The 23452-nt window shown below is 51.8% G+C and overlaps 1 protein-coding gene across 1 annotated transcript; it reads right to left on the minus strand.

Annotated features, from left to right (window-relative positions):
- Positions 1 to 2480: 2480 nt before the first annotated feature.
- LOC139674663 (olfactory receptor 14J1-like) lies at positions 2481 to 16337 on the minus strand. Its single transcript, XM_071561269.1, has 2 exons — positions 15795 to 16337; positions 2481 to 2906 (listed from the first exon to the last, which is right to left on the minus strand). Exons 1-2 carry the CDS (start codon positions 16335 to 16337, stop codon positions 2481 to 2483), a joined length of 969 nt encoding a protein of 322 aa, XP_071417370.1.
- Between the last annotated feature and the right edge of the window lie 7115 nt (positions 16338 to 23452).

Genomic DNA, 23452 nt, shown 5'->3' on the forward strand with positions numbered 1-23452 from the left:
TCAATCAACCTCTTCAACAGTGCAAAGTCTCCCTGCTATCAGTCCAAGCTGTCAGTTCTGCTGCCCCTTCCTTCCTTCACTCAGAATGGAAAATTCCATTATTTCCTATTCTTTGTGCCCAAGATGGCCCTGCCCACCACATCACCCACCAGTCACAGAATCATAGAATGGTTTGGGTTGGAAAGGACCTTAAAGATCATCTAATTCCAATCCCCTGCCATGGGAAGGGGCACCTTCCACTAGACCAGGTTGATGATCCAACCAGGCCTTGAGCAACTTCCAGGGATGGGGCAGCCAGAACTTCTCTGAGGAACTTGTGCCAGGGCCACACCTCTTTCCCAGTAAAGATTTTCTTCCTAATATCTCATCTAACTATTCTCCCTCTATCAGTGTGAAGCCATTGTCCCTTGTCCTGTCACTCCAGGCCCTTGTAAACGGTCTCTCTCCATCTTTCTTGTTGGCTCCTTTCAGGCACTAGAAGGCCACAATTAGGTCACTCCAACACCCAATTCTCTCAGCCTTCCCTCATGGCAGAGCTGCTCCATCCCTCTGATCATCCTGGTGGTCTCCTCTGGACTCGCTCCAACAGCTCCATGTCCTTGCTGTGCTGGGACCCCAGAGCTGGAGGCAGCTCTGCAGGTGGGGCAGCATCAAACCAGGTGTGTTCCAGCAAGGACAGTGTGGAACCTCCTGAAACCAAAGAGGACACTGTGACACCACAGAACCTCCTGGAACCAAAGGGACATTGTGACATGGTACAACCTTTCAAAGCAAGCAGGGATCATGGACACTGCAGAATGTCCTGGAATCAAGGAGCCCATTGAGGCACTTTAGAGGCTCATGGGAACAAAAGAATCCTGGGACACCCATCACAGACCAGCCCCTCCCAATGACCATTCCCAGCACTGGTTTGTCACCCACCTCTGAGAGGTGGTTTGTTCCTTCCCAGAGGGACATCAAGTGACTGGGACAGAAGTGCAAGAGATCCCAAGTCTTCGTCCTCTCGGGCACAGCATCATCTGTGCCACCAAGGGCTGTGAGCAGACCTGTTGTACTGAGGCTCTGGGGCCTTGTGGCTTCCTGGCAGAGCCCCAGGAAGGCTGAGCACTGTCACCCCTTTTCCTGCCCTCAGCATCACCCCCCATGCCAGTGCCCCCAGCAGAGCCCTGAGCAAGGTGTGAGGGACAGGATGTGCCTTCCCCGGGCTGGGGGTCAGGGCTGGGCCTTTCTGCTGCCTCCAGCCAAGCCAGGCTTTGCTCAGCACCTGAGCTGCTGCCCAGAGCCTTTGCCTCCCTGCAGTCGTGGCCTCCAAGGATCTGCTGGGATGAGTCCCTGGAGAGGCTTTGTCAGGATTGGCCCTTGAGGGGCTCCTTAAAGCTTCAGGGGCTACAGGTTTTCCAAGGTGCTTTGGGTTTTGGTTTTGGTTTGGAGTCTGTGAGAGGTTTGTAGAATCATGACCTCCAATTTTCTCCTGAGGGCCACAGGACTGGGAGGGAGCAGGGCCAGGACAGCTGAGCCCAACTGACCCAAGGGATGTTCCCTTTGATGCAGGGCTGTGCTCAGGGTGTTTATGGGAGGTTGGTCAGGAAGGGCTGATCTGTGGCTGGGCTGGGCTGGGCATTGGGCTCAGAGTGGTGAGCAATGGAGCAATGGTGTTGTGCACCTCATGTGCTTCTTGTGGAGTTTATTGTTATAGTTCCAGCTTTTATTACTGCTGTTGTTGTCATGGGTAGCAGCAGTGTGTTCACTGAGGGTAACACAGAACACTCACCAGATCATTTCCCTGTTTCCTGCTGTAGCCCCTGCAGTTACAGGGCTCTGTTTGCTGGTTCACATGCAGGTTTAGAGCCCCTGGAGAACAAGCAAACAAGGAGCCTCTATAGAGTCTCTTCCTTGGCATGTTCTTGAGAGTGACTTTGCAAAAAGCCCTAAGGCTGCATGTCCTGAGCTAAGGAGAAGCCCTTTCCTGATGGAGCTGCTGTTGTGGAGCCCAGCTGTGTCCCAGCAGTGCCCATGGCCTGTCCCTGCCTGTGAGCCCAGGATGGACATGCAGCAGGTCTGTGTCCCAGCTGGCAGAGAACCAAGGCCTTAGTCCAGCCTAGGGGCTCTGCAGGAGAGTGTACAAGTGGAAAGAGAGCAGGTCAGCAAAGGCCCAGTGCTGGTGCTCCCTGGCAGTGCTGCTGTGCTGGGACACTTTGCCCTTCTCTGCACACATGGAACTGCCCAGTAGGTGCCTGAAAGTCTCAAATCAAAAACCCCTAATCAGCCAGGCAGGGCTGTTGCAAGAGAGTTTTTTTTTTTTAAATAGAGATAGCACAATTACTCAAGTACAGATTTAAAAGACTAAAATTAAAGAAAATAAAAAATTAATTAGATGAGAGGATGAATAAAATAATTTAATCAAGCACAACATTATGACAAAAAGAACCCACTGGCCGCCAAGGAAAACCTGGGAAGTCGAACTAAGCCTCTCATGAGTTTTATTGTGAATGCTGTACAGAAGAAAACTGGCAGGTTCTTGCTGCTGAAAAGCATCCAGTCATCATTTTCCTCACAGCATCCTTGAGCTCCTGGTTCCTCAGGCTGTAGATGAGGGGGTTCAGTACTGGAGGCACCACCAAGTACAGAAATGTCAGGGCTAGATCCAGGGATGGGGAGGACATGGAGGGAGGCTTCAGGTAGTAAAATGTGCCAGTGCTGACAAAGAGGGAGACCACAGCCAGGTGAGGGAGGCACGTGGAAAAGGCTTTGTGCCGTCCCTGCTCAGAGGGGATCCTCAGCACAGCCCTAAAGATCTGCACATAGGAGAAAACTATGAAAATGAAACAACCAAAAGTTAAACAGAAACTAACCACAAGAAGCCCAACTTCCCTGAGGTAGGAATATGAACAGGAGAGCTTGAGGATGTGGGGGATTTCGCAGAAGAATTGGCCCAGAGCATTGCCATGGCACAGGGGCAGGGAAAATGTATTGGCTGTGTGCAGCAGAGTAGAGAAAGCCAGTGGCCCAGGCAGCTGCTGCCATGTGGGCACAAGCTCTGCTGCCCAGGAGGGTCCCGTAGTGCAGGGGTTTGCAGATGGCAACGTAGCGGTCGTAGCACATGATGGTGAGGAGGGAAAACTCCGCTGAAATAAAGAAGAAATAAAAAAAGACCTGTGCAGCACATCCCATGTAGGAGATGGTTGTGGTGTCCCAGAGGGAGTTGTGCATGGCTTTGGGGACAGTGGTGCAAATGCAGCCCAGGTCTGTGAGGGACAGGTTGAGCAGGAAGAAGTGCATGGGGGTGTGCAGGTGGTGGTCGCAGGCTACGGCGCTGATGATGAGGCCGTTGCCCAGGAGGGCAGCCAGGGAGATGCCCAGGAAGAGCCACAAGTGCAGGAGCTGCAGCTGCCGCGTGTCTGCCAATGGCAGGAGGAGAAACTGGCTGATGGAGCTGTTGTTGGGCATTTGCTGCTTCTGGACATGAGGCACTGTCCAAGGAGGAAATAAAAGTGACAAATTAGATGAGATGTTTCTGATAAAGTCATTTCCCAATACCCTTTTCCCTTCTGCTCACACTCCCCACTGTTCCTTTTTCAGGAAACTTTCCTTCATATCCATGGCTGGAGCCCTGCTTGGTGCTCACTACATTTCCCATGAGGAGCAGCCCCTCTGCCCACTGGCTGTGAGGGTCAGCCCTGCTCTGCTCCAGTGGGGTCATGGCCATGGTGGGGGCAGGGCCCATCCTGGTGTTCAGCTGTGTCAGATGAAACTGCTCCTAAAGCAAAAGTTCTCATGGGCATCTGCACTCCCAGTTTTGAGAAGATTTCAGGATTCCAGAAGGCAGTTTCAGAGGTTTGGGTGTTTTGTTTCTGACTCCCCTCATCTTCCTTGTGGAGTTTTCCTGGATGGCAGAACCCCTCAGCATTTGTGCTGCCCTGAGGAAGAGCAGAGCAGGGCTTCCCAAACAGGACGATGTCTGTGGCTTAGTGCAGAGTGAGGGCTGCTACTCCGTCCCTCTGCCTTGTTTCAGCTGCCCTGGACTTGGACCTTCCTCAGACAGAGAGTGATCACACTCCCATTTTTGTCTGAAATTCCACCAGACACTGTTGAGAGCAGAGAGATCCATCACAGACCACTCAATGTCTCAGTCTGGCTCAAGGTCTCAAGGACACACGTGGCTCATCTCACCAACTCAACAGCATTTCCTGGTATAGGCACAGCATCTCTGCCCCTCTGCACTGGGGATTTCAGATAACACAATTGTGCTATGAAGGTGATTTGCATTCTTGAGAGCAGCTCCCAGCTTGGAAGGACATGTCAGAGAAGAGCCAAGTGTCCTGACAATGGGGTTTGATTCTGGGAAACACACCTCATTCTCCAGGCACACAGAATTTACTACTGACAGCCCCACAGCTCAGAGGAAAATTGGAATGTCTCATTCCCAGGCACCCACCTGCCTGAGGGGGATCACAGGATCAGTGTTTGACTCTGTAGCTTGAACTCCCATCCCCAGTGAGCCTGACTGAGAGAAGGAGGAAACAACCCCAGTAACAAGGGCAAGTTGAGAAGCAAGGAAATACACAGGGAGGGTCCAGCTGGGACAGGCCAGGGCAGAGCTCACTGGACACTCAGGGCAGTGTCACCCTGAGCCAGCTGTGCCATCTCACAGACACGAACAGTGCCAGGTACTTCTTCTCAGCCACTTTTCAGATCCTCACAGTTCCCTCTGCAACTCAAACCAGATGTGTGGCTTGAGAGCCTGATAGAAATCCCTCCTTTCACCTTGTCCTTGAAGTATGCCCTGGAAAATATCCCTGAGTGCTCTGGTTCTGTAAGCAGTCCTCACCTATGAAACTCTCACTTGATAGCTGAACAAACCTTTCCTGCCCTGCTGTTATGGGTTCACCTAGGTGGGCTTAGATTTGGGCTCTGAAGTTTGGATTAGGCCGAAGCTGTCAGCTGACTTGAGCTGGGCTGAGCTAACAGCTGACCTCTTCTAGCCAGTAATTTTGTATTCCATACCACATTATGACATCATCTCCAGGGAAGTAGGAACCAGTGGGGGAGTGGTTAAGGCAGTCGCTTCTCAGCCCTCCTCTTGGGAGGACGCACGATGCTGTTTCAGGGGGGATGGAGAGGACCAGGCCCACCACTGGCTCACAGGGTACCTCAGGAAAGTAAAATGCATTGTTCTGTGTCTCTCCTTTCTGCTTGGGTTTGTCTCTCTGGGGAATAAGCTTCTTCTTAAGTAATGTGTAGTTAAGACAGTAGAATTTGTGTGTTCGTTAAGAAGTTGAGGTGGGGAACTTTTTGTTGTAGACTTGTGTGAGTGTATATTTGTACTCTCTTCTAATTCTCTCTTTCTTTCTGTGAAAAATATATGTAGATTTAGGATAAATGCAGTTTGAAGTGTTTTTTTTTTCTTTCCCCTCTCTTTTCCTCCCTTTCCCTGGTGTCAGGAGGGAGGCTTTTCTCTCTGTGCTTGGGGGGGTTGGCAGTTGCTTATCTCAAACCAAGACACCTGCCCTGCCCTACCCTGCCCTGCCAGGGTTTGCTCTTTCCACCCACAGCCTCTCTCCCAGCACTGAGGGAGCTCCCCAGACCAGCTGAGAGCTGCCCCTGGCAGGTGGCAGAGCTCCTGCCCTGGCGCAGCACCCTGATGAGCAGGATCCTGCTCTGCAGGACAGTTTGGGGCAGCCTGGGTGGCACAGCCAGGATTCAAACCCTACAGCCATCCCTGGGAGGAGGGAACCCTGTTGGGATGTCCCTGGGATGGTGCAGCAGAGAGTCCCTGCTTTGCAGCCCATCCTCATCTTCAGCAACAGAGACACTGTGATATCCCACATTAGAGACCCCCCAGGCTGTGGGATGTGCCAGCGTTGGGAGATCTTCCCACAGACTGCACATACATTGCCCTTCATGCAGACTTACCTTGGGAGAGCCTGGAAAGATTCCTCTCCTGTGGATCTTCCTCTCAACTTTCCTCACACCCCAGACTGTGTCCTGCTTTTCTGCCCTCGGTGTGTGCAGGCAGTGCCCTGAGCCCTGCTGGGCTGTGCACAGGAGCTGCTCCTGGGCAGAGCTGTCTCTCTGCAGCGCTGCCCGCTTGCCAGGAGCTCCCTGTGTGCCAGGAGCCCGACCCAGCTCAGCAGCACAGCAACAGCCCAGGGCATTTAATGGCCCTCTGGGGGTTTGGTGCTGAGTCCCTGAACCTCAGACCCTGAGGAAAGGTGCAGGAACCTCAGGAGAAAGCAAAGTCAGAATCAAACTTTAAAGTTTCTTTTGTTGTTAATGGGTCCCTCTGAGGGACATAACTGAGAAAGTGTCCCCAGATTCCAGTTAGAAAACAAAGAGACAATGGTGACAAATTTGGGCTAGGAAAGAAAGGTCACTCTGATGCTGAGGAAAGTAAGAAGCATTTCATTAACCCAAAGGTCACAGCCGTGACCCCCAGCCCTGGGAAGAGAGATCCTGTCTCTCCCTCATTCCTCAGGGCTCTTCCTGGGGCACCGGGGTGTGGGATGTGCAATGCCAAGGGCAGGAGGATGGGGTGGCACCTCCCAGGCTGCTGAGCAGGGACAAGGAGGCAATGAGGCCCCAGGACTGCAAGGCTCACTTGTCTCCTCATGCCATCAGGGGCACACACAGCAGCCATGACCAAAGGCCTGCACAAGTTGGCTCTCTTGGGGCCTTTCAGCTTCTGCACATCCCTGTCTCCTCTCCAGCCCAGGCTGTCCTACGGTGTCCATGCCCTGCCCCTTTCCCTGCAGGCTGTCCCAGTTCTTTCCTCAGTCTCCACCACACTGGGCCCAGGGCTTGGAGGCTTCCAAACCCCTTCATACGATATCTCTGGTATTTAGCCATGAAAATGTTGTGCTCTTAGTGCAGGAGAGACAGAGTGACACTTTTTGCCAAAGGTTGTATTGGCAGAACAAGGCACAGGATCTGGAACTGAATGAGGGGAGATTTCCATTGGATGTCAGGAAGAAATATTTTGTGATGAGGGTGGCAGGAACCTGGGCCAGGTTACAGAGTAAGTGGAAACCCCATTCCTGGAGCTGCCCAAGGTTTGGAATTTTGTACAACCTCAATTTGTGGAAGGTGTCCCTGAGTAACTGAAGTGCACTTTGACTAGTGGCTATTTTAGGTCTCTTCCAACACAAAAAGTTTATTATTCTTTTTTCCTATATCCCCAACTCCTTCTGCACAGGGTTGCAAATACCTACATGCACCATGTTGGCATTTTAATGTGACCTAATCCCCAACACTTTATGAAAATGGAAAAATTGTCCTTTTAGGGACATGAATTTCAATGACTTTGGAGGAACCTTTCAAAACTCAAAAGTTACAAAGGAACTAATAGAGATTTCCAACATCTCTGCATGAAAGGCTCCCCAAGTGATCAGTGACAGCCCCCCAGGATGGCCTTGCAGCTGAGGTTGGGGGTTTTCTCACTCAGGTACTGAGACTGAGGGTGGGCAGCCAGAAAGTGCATTTAGGGACTGTACAAGACTTGCCATGGGATGTCCAGGAAATGACCAAAGAGATTTGTGGAGGAACAGGCATGAGAAAACAGAGAGAAAAGGGTATGAAGGAGCTGGGCATGTGGAGGTGACTGGTCAGTGCCTTTTTCTGGCTGTGCCCTGTATCTGATCCCACAGTCTGTTCCATTTTCCTAATCCCTCCACTGCCAAGAACTTTCTGGGAGAAGGGATCTCTATGCTCTGGGTGTGGAGGGAGGTCCAAGGTCTAACCACTGGAACTGGAGCCCCAAAATCATCAGATCTTGTGTTCCTTGGGGGCCCAGACACTGGTGAGACTGGTGTGTGTGCACAGAACACTGGTGGGTGTGTGGGTGGGTGAGTGGGTGTAACCACCAGTGACCATCAAACCAGAGCAAACAGGGATTGGCAGAGGCCTGGGAGCCACTGTCTGAGATCATCTCCTGAAGGATCCACATTGTCTGGGTGTCTCTGGAGCTCTACATCTTCTCCTGACATGGCAGAGCACACAAACAGCCCATCCTTGTGTCCCTTTCTCCACTCACTGTGCTTTGGTTTGGCCCAGAACCCGCTCGAGGTCCCTTTTAGGATGAGTCCCTGTGCATTTCCCTCCCCCATGGACCTTCCCTTCCTGATGCAGCATCTGTGGGGCAGCAGAGCTGGGTCAGTGCAGGGACAGGGCTGGCTGTGACAGGGGCCATGAAGCCACTGCCAGGAGGTGACAGCAAGGACAGTTTGCAAAGAAAGTGTTAGATATGGGGACTGTTTTTGAGGGAGGGAAAGCTTGGCTGGAGCTGGCATGTGAAGAGCATGAAAGACAAAGGGTCTTGAGGGAAACAGGGAATGTTCAGCCTGGAGATGAGGATAAGATTTTTCCCCAGTTTCAGGGCCAGTGCAGAGCAGGGTGGCCACAAGCCCAGGCTGCCTTCCTGCCTGCCAGGGTTGGTGGGGTTGTGTGACAGAGCTGCCCCCAGAATCAGAACCTGGGGGCTCTCCCACCTGCCCCACTCCTTCACCTCTCCCAGATGGAATTTCTGTTGTGTGGGTTCCCTGATGTGCTGGATGACCTCACAGTGTTCCCTGGCCAGAATGTCTCCTGAGGGCCACCCAGGCTGCTGCAGTGGAAGTGACCTCACAACCACCACGTTCCAGCCATATCTCCTTGGCCTGAGTCTCCTCTTTCCTCTGCCACCCTCAGGTCTCTGCTTTGATTGTAGGAAATGATATAACTTTTCTAATATCATAATGGTTTTAATTAGCCTTTTAATGAACTGCTTGAATTAAAGACAAGTTGTGTGTTGGGCCTTAAATCTCTTTCAGCCAGCACTCAGCAGAATTTAACCTACCACTGTGAGAACACAGCTTGGGAAAAGTACTAATTCTCTAAGTTTTGTTAAGTGAACCTTGATATGCTTTGATGAACAAAGCCTGGGACAGAAAGATGTACTGTTGATGTTGGACATCTGGAATGCAGAATTTATGGACCACAAGGACATTTGCAGAAACCAGTAGATAAAGAAGATGGCTAACAAGGACTTAGTAGATGTGATGGAAAGTCCCAATCAGGAGAATAAGACTAAAAATATGGACTAATTAGCATAGAGAAGGAGAAATCCTTACCCAATAGAAGATAAAAATTAATCCAATATTAATTCAAAATTACTTCAATAAAATTATGTCATTTAGAACCAATGAACATTGATTTCTTTGTTTGCTAAAAATTTATAAATAGGTGACAAAGTGATGCATTGGTGTCTGTGTGAAAGGATTTCTGTTGGACACACACACAGAGAATGGGAATAAAGTGATGCCTTCCTTTCTAACACCAAACATGCAGTGTTAGGGGGTTTTATTACCCCAATCATTTCAGAGGGGTTTGGCAACAGCATGAGCAGGTATTGATTAATATCTTGTCTCCAAGTTGCTGGGGCCCAATTGCTTCCCGATGAGGCTCCTGTAGCAGAAGTGGCTTTGCAGAGCCCAGCAAGAAAGAACACCCTTAACCAGCAGCTCTGCAGTGCTTCCCACCAGGGTGGGCTGACAAGGGAGGGCTCCTGGCCATGGACTGGCAGGACCTGCTGCTGCCAAGATGCATTTGGGGTTTCAGGCTCTCCCTGGCAGAGGTGCCACCAAGTCAATCTGAGTTGTGCTCGTGGCCTTCAATGTACTGGGGCTGGCCTGGGGCTTTTCCTGCAGTGGGATGTGCCCTGGTCCTGGCACAGGAAAGGCAGTTCCTCCCACAGCTATCTGCTCCTTCTGCATGTCAGGCCCCCACTCACTGCCCCTCACTCTGCTCAGTGTTTGCCTTGGTTCGTGGGTGCATTGATTAGATCTGCTTGAGTGTTCTGAGGCACAACCCAACACCTACTGCCTTCTGCACCCACAGCATAAGAAATATCATTTTCTATGGGGCTGGACCTGATGGGTCTTTGCATTACTGACTTTAATTTCCACTTTTTGAAAATTACCTTTTCCCCAGTTGGGTCAAGATGTTGGGCTCTTTCACAGTTGCCTGAAGTAACTCAGAATCATAGAGTGTCCTGAGTTACAAGGACCTTCAAAGATCATCTAGATCCAACCTCCGTGACGTGAACAGGGTCACCTTGCACCAGACCGGGTTGCCCAAGAGCTCTGCCCAGCCTGGCCTTGAACACTCTAGGGATGGGGCATCCACAGCTTCTCTGGGAAACCTGTGCCAGCACCCTCAGAGGGAAAAATTTCTTCCTAATACCTCATCTAAACCTTCTGATTCAGTCACTCCCCTTTTTTCTGTCACTCCAGGCCCTGGTAAATAATCTCTCTCCATCTTCTATTTTGTTCTTTAAGGTACTGGAAGGCCACAGTTAGGCCACCCCAAAGGTTCCCTTCTCCCAGCCAAACAATCCCAGCTCTCTCATCCATCCCTCATGGCACAGCTGCTCCATCCCTCTGATCATCTTGGTGCCTCTTCTGGACTCGCTCCAACAGCTCCATGTCCTTGCTGTGCGGGGACCCCAGAGCTGGAGGCAGCTCTGCAGGTGGGGTCTCACCTGAGAGAGCAGAATCCCCCTCCTCTGCTGCCCAGGCTGCTTTGGAGGCAGCCCAGGACACCACTGGTCACCACTTGCCTTGGTGACCAAAGATTCAGTAACACATCCCCCCTGGAAAGGCCTCCTATTACCTGGGTCAGGAAGTTTCCCCCCATTCCTTCCAAGAGTATCCCTTCACTGTTCCAGCTGTGTGGTGAAGTGTCTTTTGACTGTGCCAGGTGCTCCTGTATGATAAAGGTGGGGACAATCCTGACCATAACAGGTGGGGATCACAGGATAATCACCCACTCTCTGAAAGCCTTGGAACATTCCCTACATGAATTGTATGTAGCAGAAGTGGAACAATTCCCAAACATTTTGGAAACTCCAGGAATTACTGACATGAGGATGGAAATTCAGCAGAGAACTAAAGCCAGTCACCCTGTGACCCCACAAACAGAGGTCCTGAGGGAGGCCCCTGGAGCTCCCCAGCACCTCCCTCTCAGTGGGCACCTCTGGGAGCCTCTCAGAGCTCGGGAACCCTCAAGTTTGCAACACTCCAAAGAGCGTCGCTGATGCCCAGGACAATTCTGATCCCCCCTCAACAAACACACCCCTCCAGCTGCCCCCCTTGTCTCTTGGGAAACACAAAGGGATGGGATGGGAGTGTTTCACTGACAAGCAGGAGAATTGTGGATGGGCACCTTTACACACAGATATTGATGTGTCCACACATCTCTGCCTCTGTGTGTGTGTGAATTGAGTGTGGTGTGAATGTTGTTGTTGTGAATCTATAACTGAGTCACTGTTAAAATTGTAGCAAATGGTGTTGATTCACTTGATAACTGTTAGATTTGTCAGTGATAAAGTGCTACTAAACTGTTTTAACATTTTTGTATCCAAATCCTTTGCACCCTGATCCTCTTACATCCCATGTCTCTGTGTAAATCATTCCCTTTCACTAAAAAAAAAATATATATTTTTTGTGCAGTCCACTTTGAAATTTCCTCCTTAGCAAAACTACAAAACAACTCCAATTAGTACAAATTTTGAAGACTTGAAGAAAATTAAAGGAAGAGAAATAAATTGTTTTTCTGTGTTTTAATGAGCCTCACTGCTCAAGAAGTCAGAAGCCAAACTCCAAGTCCCTTGAAGCATCAATGGGCCCCACTGTGGGCAGGCACTGACAAAGCCTCCCCAGGGACTCCTTAGAGCAGATCCCTGGAGGCCCTGATTGCAGGGAGACAAAGGCTCTGTGCAGGCACCTGCAATGCTGAGAAAACCCTGGGCTGGTTGGAGGAAGCACAAAGGCCAAGGCCTGAGCCCCAGGCCCTGGGACAGCAGGTCCTGTCCCTCACAGGTGGCTCAGGGCTGTTTGTGGGGCAGTGGGATGGGAGGGGGAGGAACAACAAATGTCCAAATCTGTGCAACCCCTCCCAGCCTCCTCAGGGAGGGCTGAGGGAGAAACAAAGTCCAGAACCTCAAAGGAAAGTTCCTTCTGGTGGCCTCAGTGGCAGAGGCAGCTGCCAGAGCCCAGAGGGACAAAGCCCTGGGTGCCTTTGTGCCTTCCAGCTCTGCCAGAGCCCTTGGCCATCTGTCCTGCAGCCTGTCCTGCCCTGTCCCTGCTGCTCCTCTGGCCTTGCAGGCTGCACACACCCATCCTGCTTTGCCACCAGCCCTCCCAGCAGCATTTCTGTGCCCTCACTGATGTCTCTGCTCCATCTCTGGCTGTTCCCTGGAACACAAAGCAATGGGATGATAGTGACACCCTCTTGGTGACCTCTTGCACCACAAGGCTCCTCTCTGAGTGACATTTCTTTTTTCCTCCCTTCCACTCAGAGACTTCCATCTGCACTTTGTGACTTTCCTTCTCTTTCCACTACCAAGAAAAGCTCTGTCATCCTGGAAGAATCACAGAATATGCTGAGCTGGAAGAGGCCTGTAAGGATAATCAAGTCCAACACTTAGCCCTGCACAGGACCATCCATAGGAGTGAAAACATGTGAGGATCATCCAAACCCTCCTTGAGCTCTGTCAGGCTTGGAGCTGTGACCAGTGCCCCAGGGTAACTGTTCAATGCCCAACCAGATCTTCCTTGAGCCCTCACCAGTTCTTCCTCAGCAGCATTTCTGTGCCCACACTGATGTCTCTGCTCCCATCACTGGCTGTTCCCTGAAACACAAAGCCATGGGATTATACAGTTCTTCCTCATTCTTTCACAATGGGAACCTCAAACCCAGACACATCAGTCCAGATGTGTTACCCCAGGGCTCATTCAAAGGGGGCGACACCTCCCTTGTCTGGGTGGCCACACTCCCCCCAAGGCAGCCCCATGTCCTGTTGTCCTTATTAACTTTGATCCTGAGCCCCTGTGCCTCAGGACATCCCACACAGCCCAGGCCCTTCTCCTCGGGGTCACTCCAGAGCTGTTCAGGTCCCTGCCCTCATCTCTGGGTCATTGTGCCCCCAGGGCAGGACTGACCTCTTTGCCTTCCAAAACTCCAGCAGGTTTGTGTTGCCAGAGCCCAGAGCTTCTCAGGGCCCCAGAGAGGGACTCTCAGCTGGGGCAGCTCTCAGTGTGTGTGCACAGGTGGCTCAGCTGCCTCTGGGTGCCCAAGGCTGCTGCTGCCTGTCAGGGAGGTGACAGATGTGACCTGGCAGCCCCTTCCCAGCCATGGCCCCCTGGAGATGCTGAGGCCCAGCTGACTCCTCACAGCATTGCCACCCATCTGCTCCTTGTGTGCCATGAGCGGATCAGGTCCAGGTCACCTCACATTCCTCTCCAACACTTGTGCCTGGTCTGGGCCCTCAAGGTCTTTTCCCTGATCCCAGGAAGGGGCATGGAGAGTAAATGGTTGCAAGCTTAGAGTGTGGGAAGAAATGCCCTCGGTTGTGGTGTTGAGGTAAGGATTTATGTATTATGGTTTAGAGTTTGACATTCAGGGGTAGGACTTGGGCAGAAGTTTAGGAAGGTTTGGTGTTGTGCTGAGTGTCTGATTTGTCCTTAGCAAGTGGGGTATATTTGTAAGGGAGTGTTAGGATTAAATTGAGAGGTTTAATGCTTGTGATGGGGCCATGGATTAGTGCCAGCAACAGAGTCCAACTAAGGGTACAGGGAGCTTGAGCTTTGACTTCCTGGTAAAGCTGAGATTGGGATCAGAGTAGTGGATTCCTTCCCCTGTGAGGGCAGCACCTTTAGGTGGTGTCAGGTAAGAAACTGGGTAAAGGCCTATCAGGAATGTTTGCACCGTCAGCATTGCAGCACCCTCAGTGTTACCTGAACCAATTTTTACCCCATCAAATTCTTTCATCTCTGTTTGCCAAGCTACTTTTCTCTCCCCTAAATTCACTCTATTTCTTCAGAGTCATCTCTCTCCAGAGAGCCTTTCCCCACATGAGTGTGTTTATACTGGCCTGGGTGGCAGCTCCTGGTTCCCACTCCCTGCCCCCTGCAGGGCCCTGAGCTGGTGAAGCTGCTCTGCAGAGGGAGGGGACTGTAGTGCCCTGGGGCCATGGGGTGACCCTGCACTGGCCATGCTGGTCAGGGTGGGAAGCAGACACAGCTGGGTGGGGATCACAGCTGCTGAGCTCCTGTCCATGTTCCCAGATGGCTCAGGAGCCAAGGAGAAGGCCGGGCAGGACCAGGGAGTGTCTCCAATGGCACCAGGCCAGGGTGGGGTTGCACTACATCCAGCCCATGGGCTCCTCTGAAACATGCCTCAGGCTTGTGTCCCTTTGCGTGCTGGCTCCCCAAAGCAGCTCCTGGCATTGAGGGGCAAGGAGTGTTCTCCACAGGTTCACCTTTTCCTCTATATGACTCCTCTTTCAATGGTCATTCATTTTAGGATGCCCCAGGCATCCCTGGAGCTTTCCCAGATGCTACAATAGGTTCTCTCCAGGATGGCATCAGCCACCAGTCCCACTGCAGGTGGGACAGCAACAGGCACATCCATCAAAGACCTGTAACACTCTGCTTGAACATGTGCAACCAAGAATGGAGCTCTTGGTCCAGCCCTTTGTCCCAACAGATTCCCGTGGGTATCTGATCCCGTCCCTCTGAATCCATCAAGAACCCAAGAGCCAAAACCATTTTAAGGGATGAGCTCCCTGGGTGTGTTCCTGCCCCCAGCTCTGAAGAGGTGTCCAACCCCTGGTCCTGTCCTGCAGTGAGACCCTTTGGCCATGGTGGTGCCTGCCCAGAGCTCAGCTCTGACACTGGGGTCACATGGCCCGTTCCTGCTGCAACCACTGGGATGGCTCTATAGGGACAACAGGACTGTCACAGGTTACAGGACACCTTGGGGCTCCCACAGCACCCAGGGCACAAGAGGACACTGTGGAAGGGAGGGGAGCCCATCCATGGAAAGACCATGTGCTGCTGTCCTTGGCCAGGGATTCAGGGGAGCAGCAGCCACGAGTCACAGGCACAGAGAGCAAGTGCCCACCAAGGCACCAGGGCCAGCCCCAAGGGCACCAGGGCTGCTCCTCCACGGGGCAGCTGCACATTGGGCTGCTGAGACCCTCCTGAGAGCTGGGGCTGCTCCAACAGCTCCAGAGGGTGGAATAAATGGGAGCTGAGAGAAATAATTTTTTCCTGTGTCCTTTAATGAGATCATCATCACAGGGATCCATCTGTACTTGAGTATGTTGGGTTAAGAATAAGCTGAGAGAAGGCCAAGATAATACAGAGAAACCTGACTAATACCAACATGAGTAACCTGATCTAGTGAGTGCCACCCCTGCCAGTGGTGGAGGACTTGGAACTAGATTGATCTTTAAGGTCCCATCCCGACAGAACAGTTCTGTGATGATTCAATTCTATCACAGGTATAGAAGAGAAAAACAGAAAAAGAAAAGTTATTTCTGACTATTCTTGAGGTACAATTGGAGCCCCAGTGGGGTAATTGGAAATCTTAATCTGAAATGGACTGTGTTCAAAGACTTTGCAGAGGGCATCCTTGATTTCCTTGTTTCTCAGGCTGTAGATGAGAGGGTTCAATACTGGAGGAACCACTGAGTACAGAACTGAGAATACCATATCTAGAACTGGGGATGAGATGGAGGGAGGCCTGAGGTTAGAAAATACGGCAGTGATGACAAACAGGGAGACCACAGCCAGGTGAGGGAGGCACGTGGAAAAGGCTTTGTGCCGTCCCTGCTCAGAGGGGATCCTCAGCACAGCCCTGAAGATCTGCACATAGGAGAAAACTATGAAAATGAAACAACTAAAAACTAAACAGGCAGTAACCACAGTGAGCCCAATTTCCCTGAGGTAGGATTGTGAGCAGGAGAGCTTGAGGATCTGAGGCATTTCACAGAAGAACTGGTCCAGGGCATTGCCCTGGCACAGGGGCAGGGAAAATGTATTGACTGTGTGCAGCAGAGCATTGAGAAAGCCACTGGCCCAGGCAGCTGCTGCCATGTGGGCACAAGCTCTGCTGCTCAGGAGGGTCCCGTAGTGCAGGGGTTTGCAGATGGCAACGTAGCGGTCGTAGCACATGATGGTGAGGATACAATACTCTGTTGTGATGAAGAACAGAAATAAAAACACCTGTGCAGCACATCCTGTGTAGGAGATGGTTGTGGTGTCCCAGAGGGAGTTGTGCATGGCTTTGGGGACAGTGGTGCAGATGCAGCCCAGGTCTGTGAGGGACAGGTTGAGCAGGAAGAAGTGCATGGGGGTGTGCAGGTGGTGGTCGCAGGCTACGGCGCTGATGATGAGGCCGTTGCCCAGGAGGGCAGCCAGGGAGATGCCCAGGAAGAGCCACAAGTGCAGGAGCTGCAGCTGCCGCGTGTCTGCCAATGGCAGGAGGAGGAACTGGCTGATGGAGCTGCTGTTGAACATTTGCTTCCTCTGGATATGGTTATCTGTTGAGGAGGAAAAGGCAGGACTGAGTTAGGCCAGACCATATTAGCAAAATGTATTCGACATTCAGGGTCTCTCTTTTAAGGAAGATCTTTTTGCACCCATCTCCCCTGAGTTCTGGGTTTTTCTGGCTCATGGGGACATTGAGAGCAGGGATCCTGTACTGGGCTCCTGAGGATTCATTCTTCCTGTGCAGTAAGAGGCAACTGAGAACTTGGGGTTACATCAAATTAAATGCACATCTGATGTTTCAAAGTGTTCCCAGCATTGCTGGTCACAGCCTGCCCAACTGTGGAACAGAGCTGAGGAAAATTGGTGTATTTTATTTGGTTTCAGTTCAACTTGCCAGGAGTGGGTTTGGATGGCTGAAAACTCTGGAATTTCTAATGTGCTCCAAGTGAAATCTTGTCAGTCCTGAGAGGCAAAGGACTTGTCTCTTACTGCAATGGCAGGAGAGCTGCTCTGGTCATCAGTCCTGTTCTCAGCTGACCTGTGCTGGCAGCTTGGCCTGGAGGAGGATCACACAGAGGAGTCCCCTCAAAAAAGAAACAAGTCACAACTGTGATCAGAGAAATTCAGCTTCAAAGGGACTTCTCATCTTTCCTCAGGGTGCCCCATATTTTTCTCCTCCCGGACTGAGACACAGAGGGATCAGTTCAGCTGCCCAAGTACAGCTGCCTACAGCACTTCCATGGATTTAGCCCTGAGGTGTCCTCTCCATGGGATCTTATACAGAACAGAGACCCTATGGGAGAGCTGTGCCCCTCTGGAGGGCACCCTGCAGCCCTGCAGGAGACCAAGGGAAGCAGCTGAATGTCTTCAAGTTGCCTGGAGGGGACTTGGGCACTTTGCTCCCACAGACACTTCCTCACAGCAGGACCCAAACAGTTTGTGTCTCAAAAGGAACTAAACCTACCACTCTCAATACCCCATATGGGCTCAGAAGTCCAATTGTGAGAACAAGAGCAGCACAGGCCACATCCTTTCCTGGGCTCTGGCTGCTGCAGGGCAATGCACACCTGAGTCCCCACGGGCCTGAGGGCAGAGGCTCTGCTTAGGCTGGGAAAGGAGCCCAGGGAGGAGTTGGTCAGGGGAAGGTGTCTGTGCCACATTGCCAGCAGGGAGGTGCCCACATGCCCCTCCCCAGCATTTGTGGCAGCAGCTCCCTCTCCCTCCCTGCCTGTCTGTGCTGTGAGGAGCTGTTCCTGCCAGCAGCCACCTCCCTGTGCCCAGCTCAGCTCCCTCCAGTGCTCACACAGCCCATGCCCACCCCACTGCCCAGGGGCAGCTCTGCATGTGCAGGGACTGGAGAGCAGATCCCAGACAAGCTGAGGTGTTTGGGAAGGGGAAGGTGTTTTGAGTGGATGTGTTTCCTGAGATGTGCCCTTGGACATGGCAGGAGGTCAGCTGAAGGTGAGAGAAGCCCAGAGCAATAGTAGCTGAAGGACCCTGCCCTGCCCTGCTCATTCCTGCCCTGCTCATCCCTGCCCTGCCAGGAGGGGGTCACTCCTTCCACCCACACCTTCTCCCTGCAGGGCCATGGGGAGCTCCTTGACCAGGCTGAGCTGACCCTGGCAGGCAGCAGAGTCCCTGCCCCAGCACACAGAGCCCTGGGCTGTAGGACCCTGCCCTGCAGGACAGCCCTGGGCACCCCTGGCTGCACCCCCACTCTCACACCCAACAGCCATCCCTGGGAGAAGGGAACCTTCTTACCCTGTGCCTCTGATGCTCCACACCAGGAAATCCAGGAGACCCATCCTGACAGATCCTGTCAGTGATGGCTTTTGGCAGCTTTAAGAGACATCTCCGGAACTCACCTGCACTGCTCTGCAGCCTGGCAAAGGGCAGTGAAGGTTTCTCTCCTGATGAGCCCTGACCTGTCCTCCCACCCCAGAATCCCTTCAACCTCTTTCGCACTTCCCTTGTCTACCTTTAATGCCTGAGGTTCTGCCTTGCTCTGCCTTATGGCCTCATCCTCTCTGCTAGAGGAACTGTGGGAGTCCTTCTGAAAGATCCTGGATGCTGTGGGATGTGCCAGGTTTAGGAGATCCTTGCAGGAAGGGAAGATTAACTTTCCTATAGGCAGAGAATTCTTCCTTCAAATTCTGTGCAGTTTTCTCCTGGAATGAGAGCTCAGTTCCCTCCCAGCCCAGGCTGCCTCTCACCTCTGTCCCTTCTCTGCTGTGCCCTCGGTGTGTGCAGGCAGTGCCCTGAGCCCTGCTGGGCTGTGCACAGGAGCTGCTCCTGGGCAGAGCTGTCTCTCTGCAGCGCTGCCCGCTTGCCAGGAGCTCCCTGTGTGCCAGGAGCCCAGCCCAGCTCAGCAGCACAGCAACAGCCCAGGGCATTTAATGGCCCTCTGGGGGGTTTGGTGCTCAGTCCCTGAACCTCAGACCCTGAGGAAAGGTGCAGGAACCTCTTGAGAAAGCAAAGTCAGAATCAAACTTTAAAGTTTCTTTGGTTGTTAATGGGTCCCTCTGAGGGACATAACTGAGAAAATGTCCCCAGATTCCAGTTAGAAAACAAAGAGACAATTATGAAAATATGGACTAGGAAAGAAAGGTCACTCTGATGCTGAGGAAAGTAAGAAGCATTTCATTAACCCAAAGGTCACAGCCGTGACCCCCAGCCCTGGGAAGGGAGATCCTCTCCCTCCCTCATTGCTCTGATCTCCCTGGGGCACTGGGATGTGGGATGTGCAATACCAAGGGCAGGAGGATGGGGTGGCACCTCCCAGGCTGCTGAGCTGGGACAAGGAGGCAATGAGGCCCCAGGGCTGCAAGGCTCACTTGTCTCCTCATGCCATCAGGGGCACACACAGCAGCCATGGCCAAAGGTCTGCACAACTTGGCTCTGACAGCACCTTTCAGCTTCTGCACATCCCTGTCTCCTCTCCAGCCCAGGCTGTCCTACGGTGTCCATGCCCTGCCCCTTTCCCTGCAGGCTGTCGGCATCCCCCGGCTGCCCCACCTCGCTGGCCCCTTCCTGCACTGACATCTCTCCCTCCTCCCTGGCTCTGCCTTGGAATACAAACCACTGGGCTGATCCAGACTCCTTCTGTGTTACATGTTGCACCACAGCACTGCTCTCAGAGGGAAATTCCTTTCTCCTTGTGTGCAGTCTGGACCTCCCCAGCTGCCCTTGGTGACATTATTTCTTTCTCATGCTGTTTCTCACTACAAAGAAAAGCTCCACCATCTCTGGGGGAGAGCACTTCAAGCACTCTCAGCCTTCTCCTGTTCTCAGTCTCCACACCACTGAGCCCAGGGCTTTCAGTCCTTATACATTGGTCATGTGCTTGAGACCTTCAAATGCCTTCATGAGCCCTCTCTGTGTCCTCTACAAGGTGTTTAGCCATGAAAATGCAGTGCCCCTTGTCCAGGAAAGGCAGAATGCTTTTTTTTGCTAAGGATTTTTTTTGGCAGAACAAAACACAGTAATTGAAACATAATGAGGGGAGATTTACATTGGATGTCAGGAAGAAATATTTTCTGATTAAGGTAGCAGGAACCTGGAGCAGGTTGCCCACTAAGTGGAAATCCCATCCCTGGAGGTGTCCAAGGTGAGGAACTTTGTGCAGCCTGTACTGGTGGAAGGATTCCCTCGTTAATGGGAGGGAATTTGGACTGGAGGTTCCTTTAGGTCTCCTTCAACCCAAACTATTTAATCATTCTTTCATTCCTGTATCTCCAATTCCTTCTCCACTGGGCAGGAAATACCTACATACACCATGTTGAGCATTTAATGTGACCTAATCCCCAGCACTTTATAAATATGAAAGAACTGCCCTTTTAGGTACATAAATTTTCATGTTTTTGGAGGAATGGTTCAAAACTCAAAATTTCCAAATGAAATTAGAGGGATTTCCAACATCTCTGCATGAAAGGCTCACCAAGGGGTCAATGGCAGAGCCTCCCAGGATGACCTTGGAGCTGAGGTTGGCCATTTCTCTCTCAGAGTCTGAGAGTCATGATGGGCAACCAGAAAGTACATTTGGGGACTGTGCAAGACTTGCCATGGGACATTTAGGAAAAAAAATCCTAGAATGGAAAGGGTGGGGGGAACATTGATGTCCCTGGTGCAACAAGCATAAGAAAACAGACAGAAAGGAGATGGAAGGAGCTGATCATGTGTAAACAGGTGAGTGGGCAGTTCCTGTCCCTCGTCATGCCCTGCAACTGATCCCACTGCCTGTCCCATTTTCTCAATCTCTCCATTGTCAAGAACTCTCTGAGACAAGGGATCTCTGTACCCTGGGTATGAAGGCAGGTTCAAATGCCAACCACTGGAGTGGGAGCCACAAACCATCAAGTCCTATGTCCTTTGTGGTGCCAGACACTGGTGAGACTGGTGTGTGTGCACAGAACACTGGTGGGTGTGGGTGGGTGTAACCACCAGTGACCATCAAACCAGGGTAACCAGGAAGTGGCAGAGGCCTGAGAGCCGCTGTCTGAGATCATCTCCTGAGGGATTCACATTGTCTGGGTATCTCTGGAGCTCTGCATCTTCTCCTGACATGGCAGAGCACACAAACAGCCCATTCTTGTGTCCCTTTCTCCACTGAGATTTCCTCAACCCTCCATGATTTATTAGTCTGTCAGGGTCCCAGGAAATCCATGACCCTCGTGCCCCACCAGTCTGTCAGTGTCCCATTCTGGTGAGCCTTCACCCAACATTCCTGTGGGATCGGAGGGGGATTCGACTGCCCTTTCCAGGGGGCTGAGGCAACAGCACAAAGGAGATCCCTCAGTGTGTCTTCCCACTTTATTCCAGTGTGTTCCTTCTGCAGGAGCTGCAGCGCCGAGGAAGGACTCACAGAGACATTTCCCAGAACAACACTCTTTATGAATGTAAAATTGTGACAGGTTAAGGTTCAAAGGTTGTCAGTGACAGAATATGACTGTAAATATGTATTTAGAGCAATACCCAGACCAGCTCTAATCCCAATTAAAGTATTCAGTGTATGAAGAGCACAGTTCCTGCCCAAGAGGCCCCTGTGGGGCAGAGACAGGTCCAGCCCTGCAGTTATGATTAACCCTTTCCTTTCTTTTCTTCCATTCTCGAGTTACTTTTATACTATTTCTTTATGTTTAGGTGGAGCATGAGTGATTTTAGACACTAATACCTTTGTTTATGGTTTGCATGAAATTGTCTCACTTTGCTGTTAGGGACAGAGGCAAAAAAATGCCCAGTGGTTGGTGGTTGTACCTTGGAGGGGCGTAACTCGGGGTTGGAGGTGTGTGTTAATATTACAATTAGGCTTTAATGAACCAAGTTCACCTGAGGACAGAGATCTCCCCATGGCTGTTGGCTCAGCAGCAGGACATCTCCTCCTCTGCCCCTGGGCTGGCAGGGGCTGTGCAGATTATCAGCTGCAAAGTCCCCCTGAGTTCCCCTCCCTGCAGGGATTCCCACAGAGCCCCCCGAGGAGTCTCCACTCCCCCCACCCTCCATTCCATCCCCTGGGCAGGTGTTGACTCTTGTGTGAGGAATCCTCATGGAGCTGCCCCCACGTCCCATCCAGGGAGCAGCAGCTGCATTTTACCCTGGAATTTCTGTATCACTACAACTTCTTTTGGGATGTGAATAGAACTGGAATCCCCTAATTTCACCCTCAGTAATCTTCCCTCAGGAACCAAAGGGACCATGGGAGTCTGCAAAACTTCATGGAATGCACTATGACACTCCAGGGCATCATGGAACCAAAGGAATCATTGGAAATATGGCACCTCATGGAATCATCAGGCAATTGTGACATTGTGGAATGTCATGGAACCAAAAGGCCTTAGGGACACTGTGGAGCCCCATGGAATCACAGATGCCTTTGTGACACTGCAGAACCTCATGGACTCAAGGGATCATTGTGAAACTACAGGGCCTTATGGAACCAAAGGAACCCTTGGACACTGCAGTGACCCCTGGAATCAAACAGCCTTTGTGACACTGCAGGGCCTTATGGAGCCAAAGGGACCATTGTGACACTCTGGAATATAAATGGTCTATTGTGACACTGTGGAATCTCATGGAATCTAAAGGGCCATTGTGACACTCCAAGCCCTCATGGATTCAAAGGAATCCTGAGACACTTTGAATCCAGAAGTAATCATAAAAGAATTGTGAAACTATGGAGCCTCATGGAATCAATACAATGCATCAATATATTAATTATGGATTATTATATTTATTATTGGCTTGGACCAACTCAAGTCTGTTTGTGGGGTTAAAGGGAAAAGTCCAATTTCCCAAAACTGAGGTAGTGCCCTGTTCCATACCCAGCCCCTTGGAACTTCCTTGGGCAGCCCTGGAGCAGCTGTCAGGGAAAAACAGTCTGGGAGTACTGCCCCATATCACTGCCCCATAGCTCTGCCCCATAGCACTGCCCCATAGCCCTGCCCCATAGCACTGCCAAATAACACTGCCCCACAGCACTGCCCCATAGCTCTGCCCTATAGCACTGCCCATAGCACTGCCCCATAGCACTGCCCCATAGCACTGCCCTATAGCACTGCCCCATAGCTCTGCCCTATAGCACTGCCCCACAGCACTGCCCCAAAGCACTGCACTATAGCCCTGCCCCATAGCACTGCCCTATAGCACTGCCCCATAGCCCTGCCCCATAGCCCTGCCCCATAGCACTGCCCTATAGCCCTGCCCTATAGTCCTGCCTTATAGCACTGGCCCATAGCACTGACCCAGAGCACTGCCCTATAGCACTGCCCCACAGCACTGCCAAATAACACTGCCCCACAGCACTGCCCCATAGCCCTGCCCCACAGCACTGCCAAGTAACACTGCCCCACAGCACTGCCCCACAGCACTGCCCCATAGCAGTGTCCCATAGCCCTGCCCCATAGCACTGCCCTATAGCACTGCCCAGAGCACTGCCCCAAAGCACTGCCCCATACCACACCCTCTGGAACTCCTAATCCAGCCCCACACTGGCTATGCCACACCAGGAGCACTGCCCCTCACCCTCCCCAGAGCCCCACAGTGGCCACTGGGCCAGAAGTCCCCCCTAGGGGATGTGGGTTGGGATGGCCACAGGGAGCAGAACAAATAAAATGAACACCATGTGGTCATTGTATGGTCAGACCCTC

This window comes from Pithys albifrons, chromosome 7, assembly GCF_047495875.1.
Source record: "Pithys albifrons albifrons isolate INPA30051 chromosome 7, PitAlb_v1, whole genome shotgun sequence".
Lineage (NCBI taxonomy): Eukaryota > Metazoa > Chordata > Aves > Passeriformes > Thamnophilidae > Pithys > Pithys albifrons.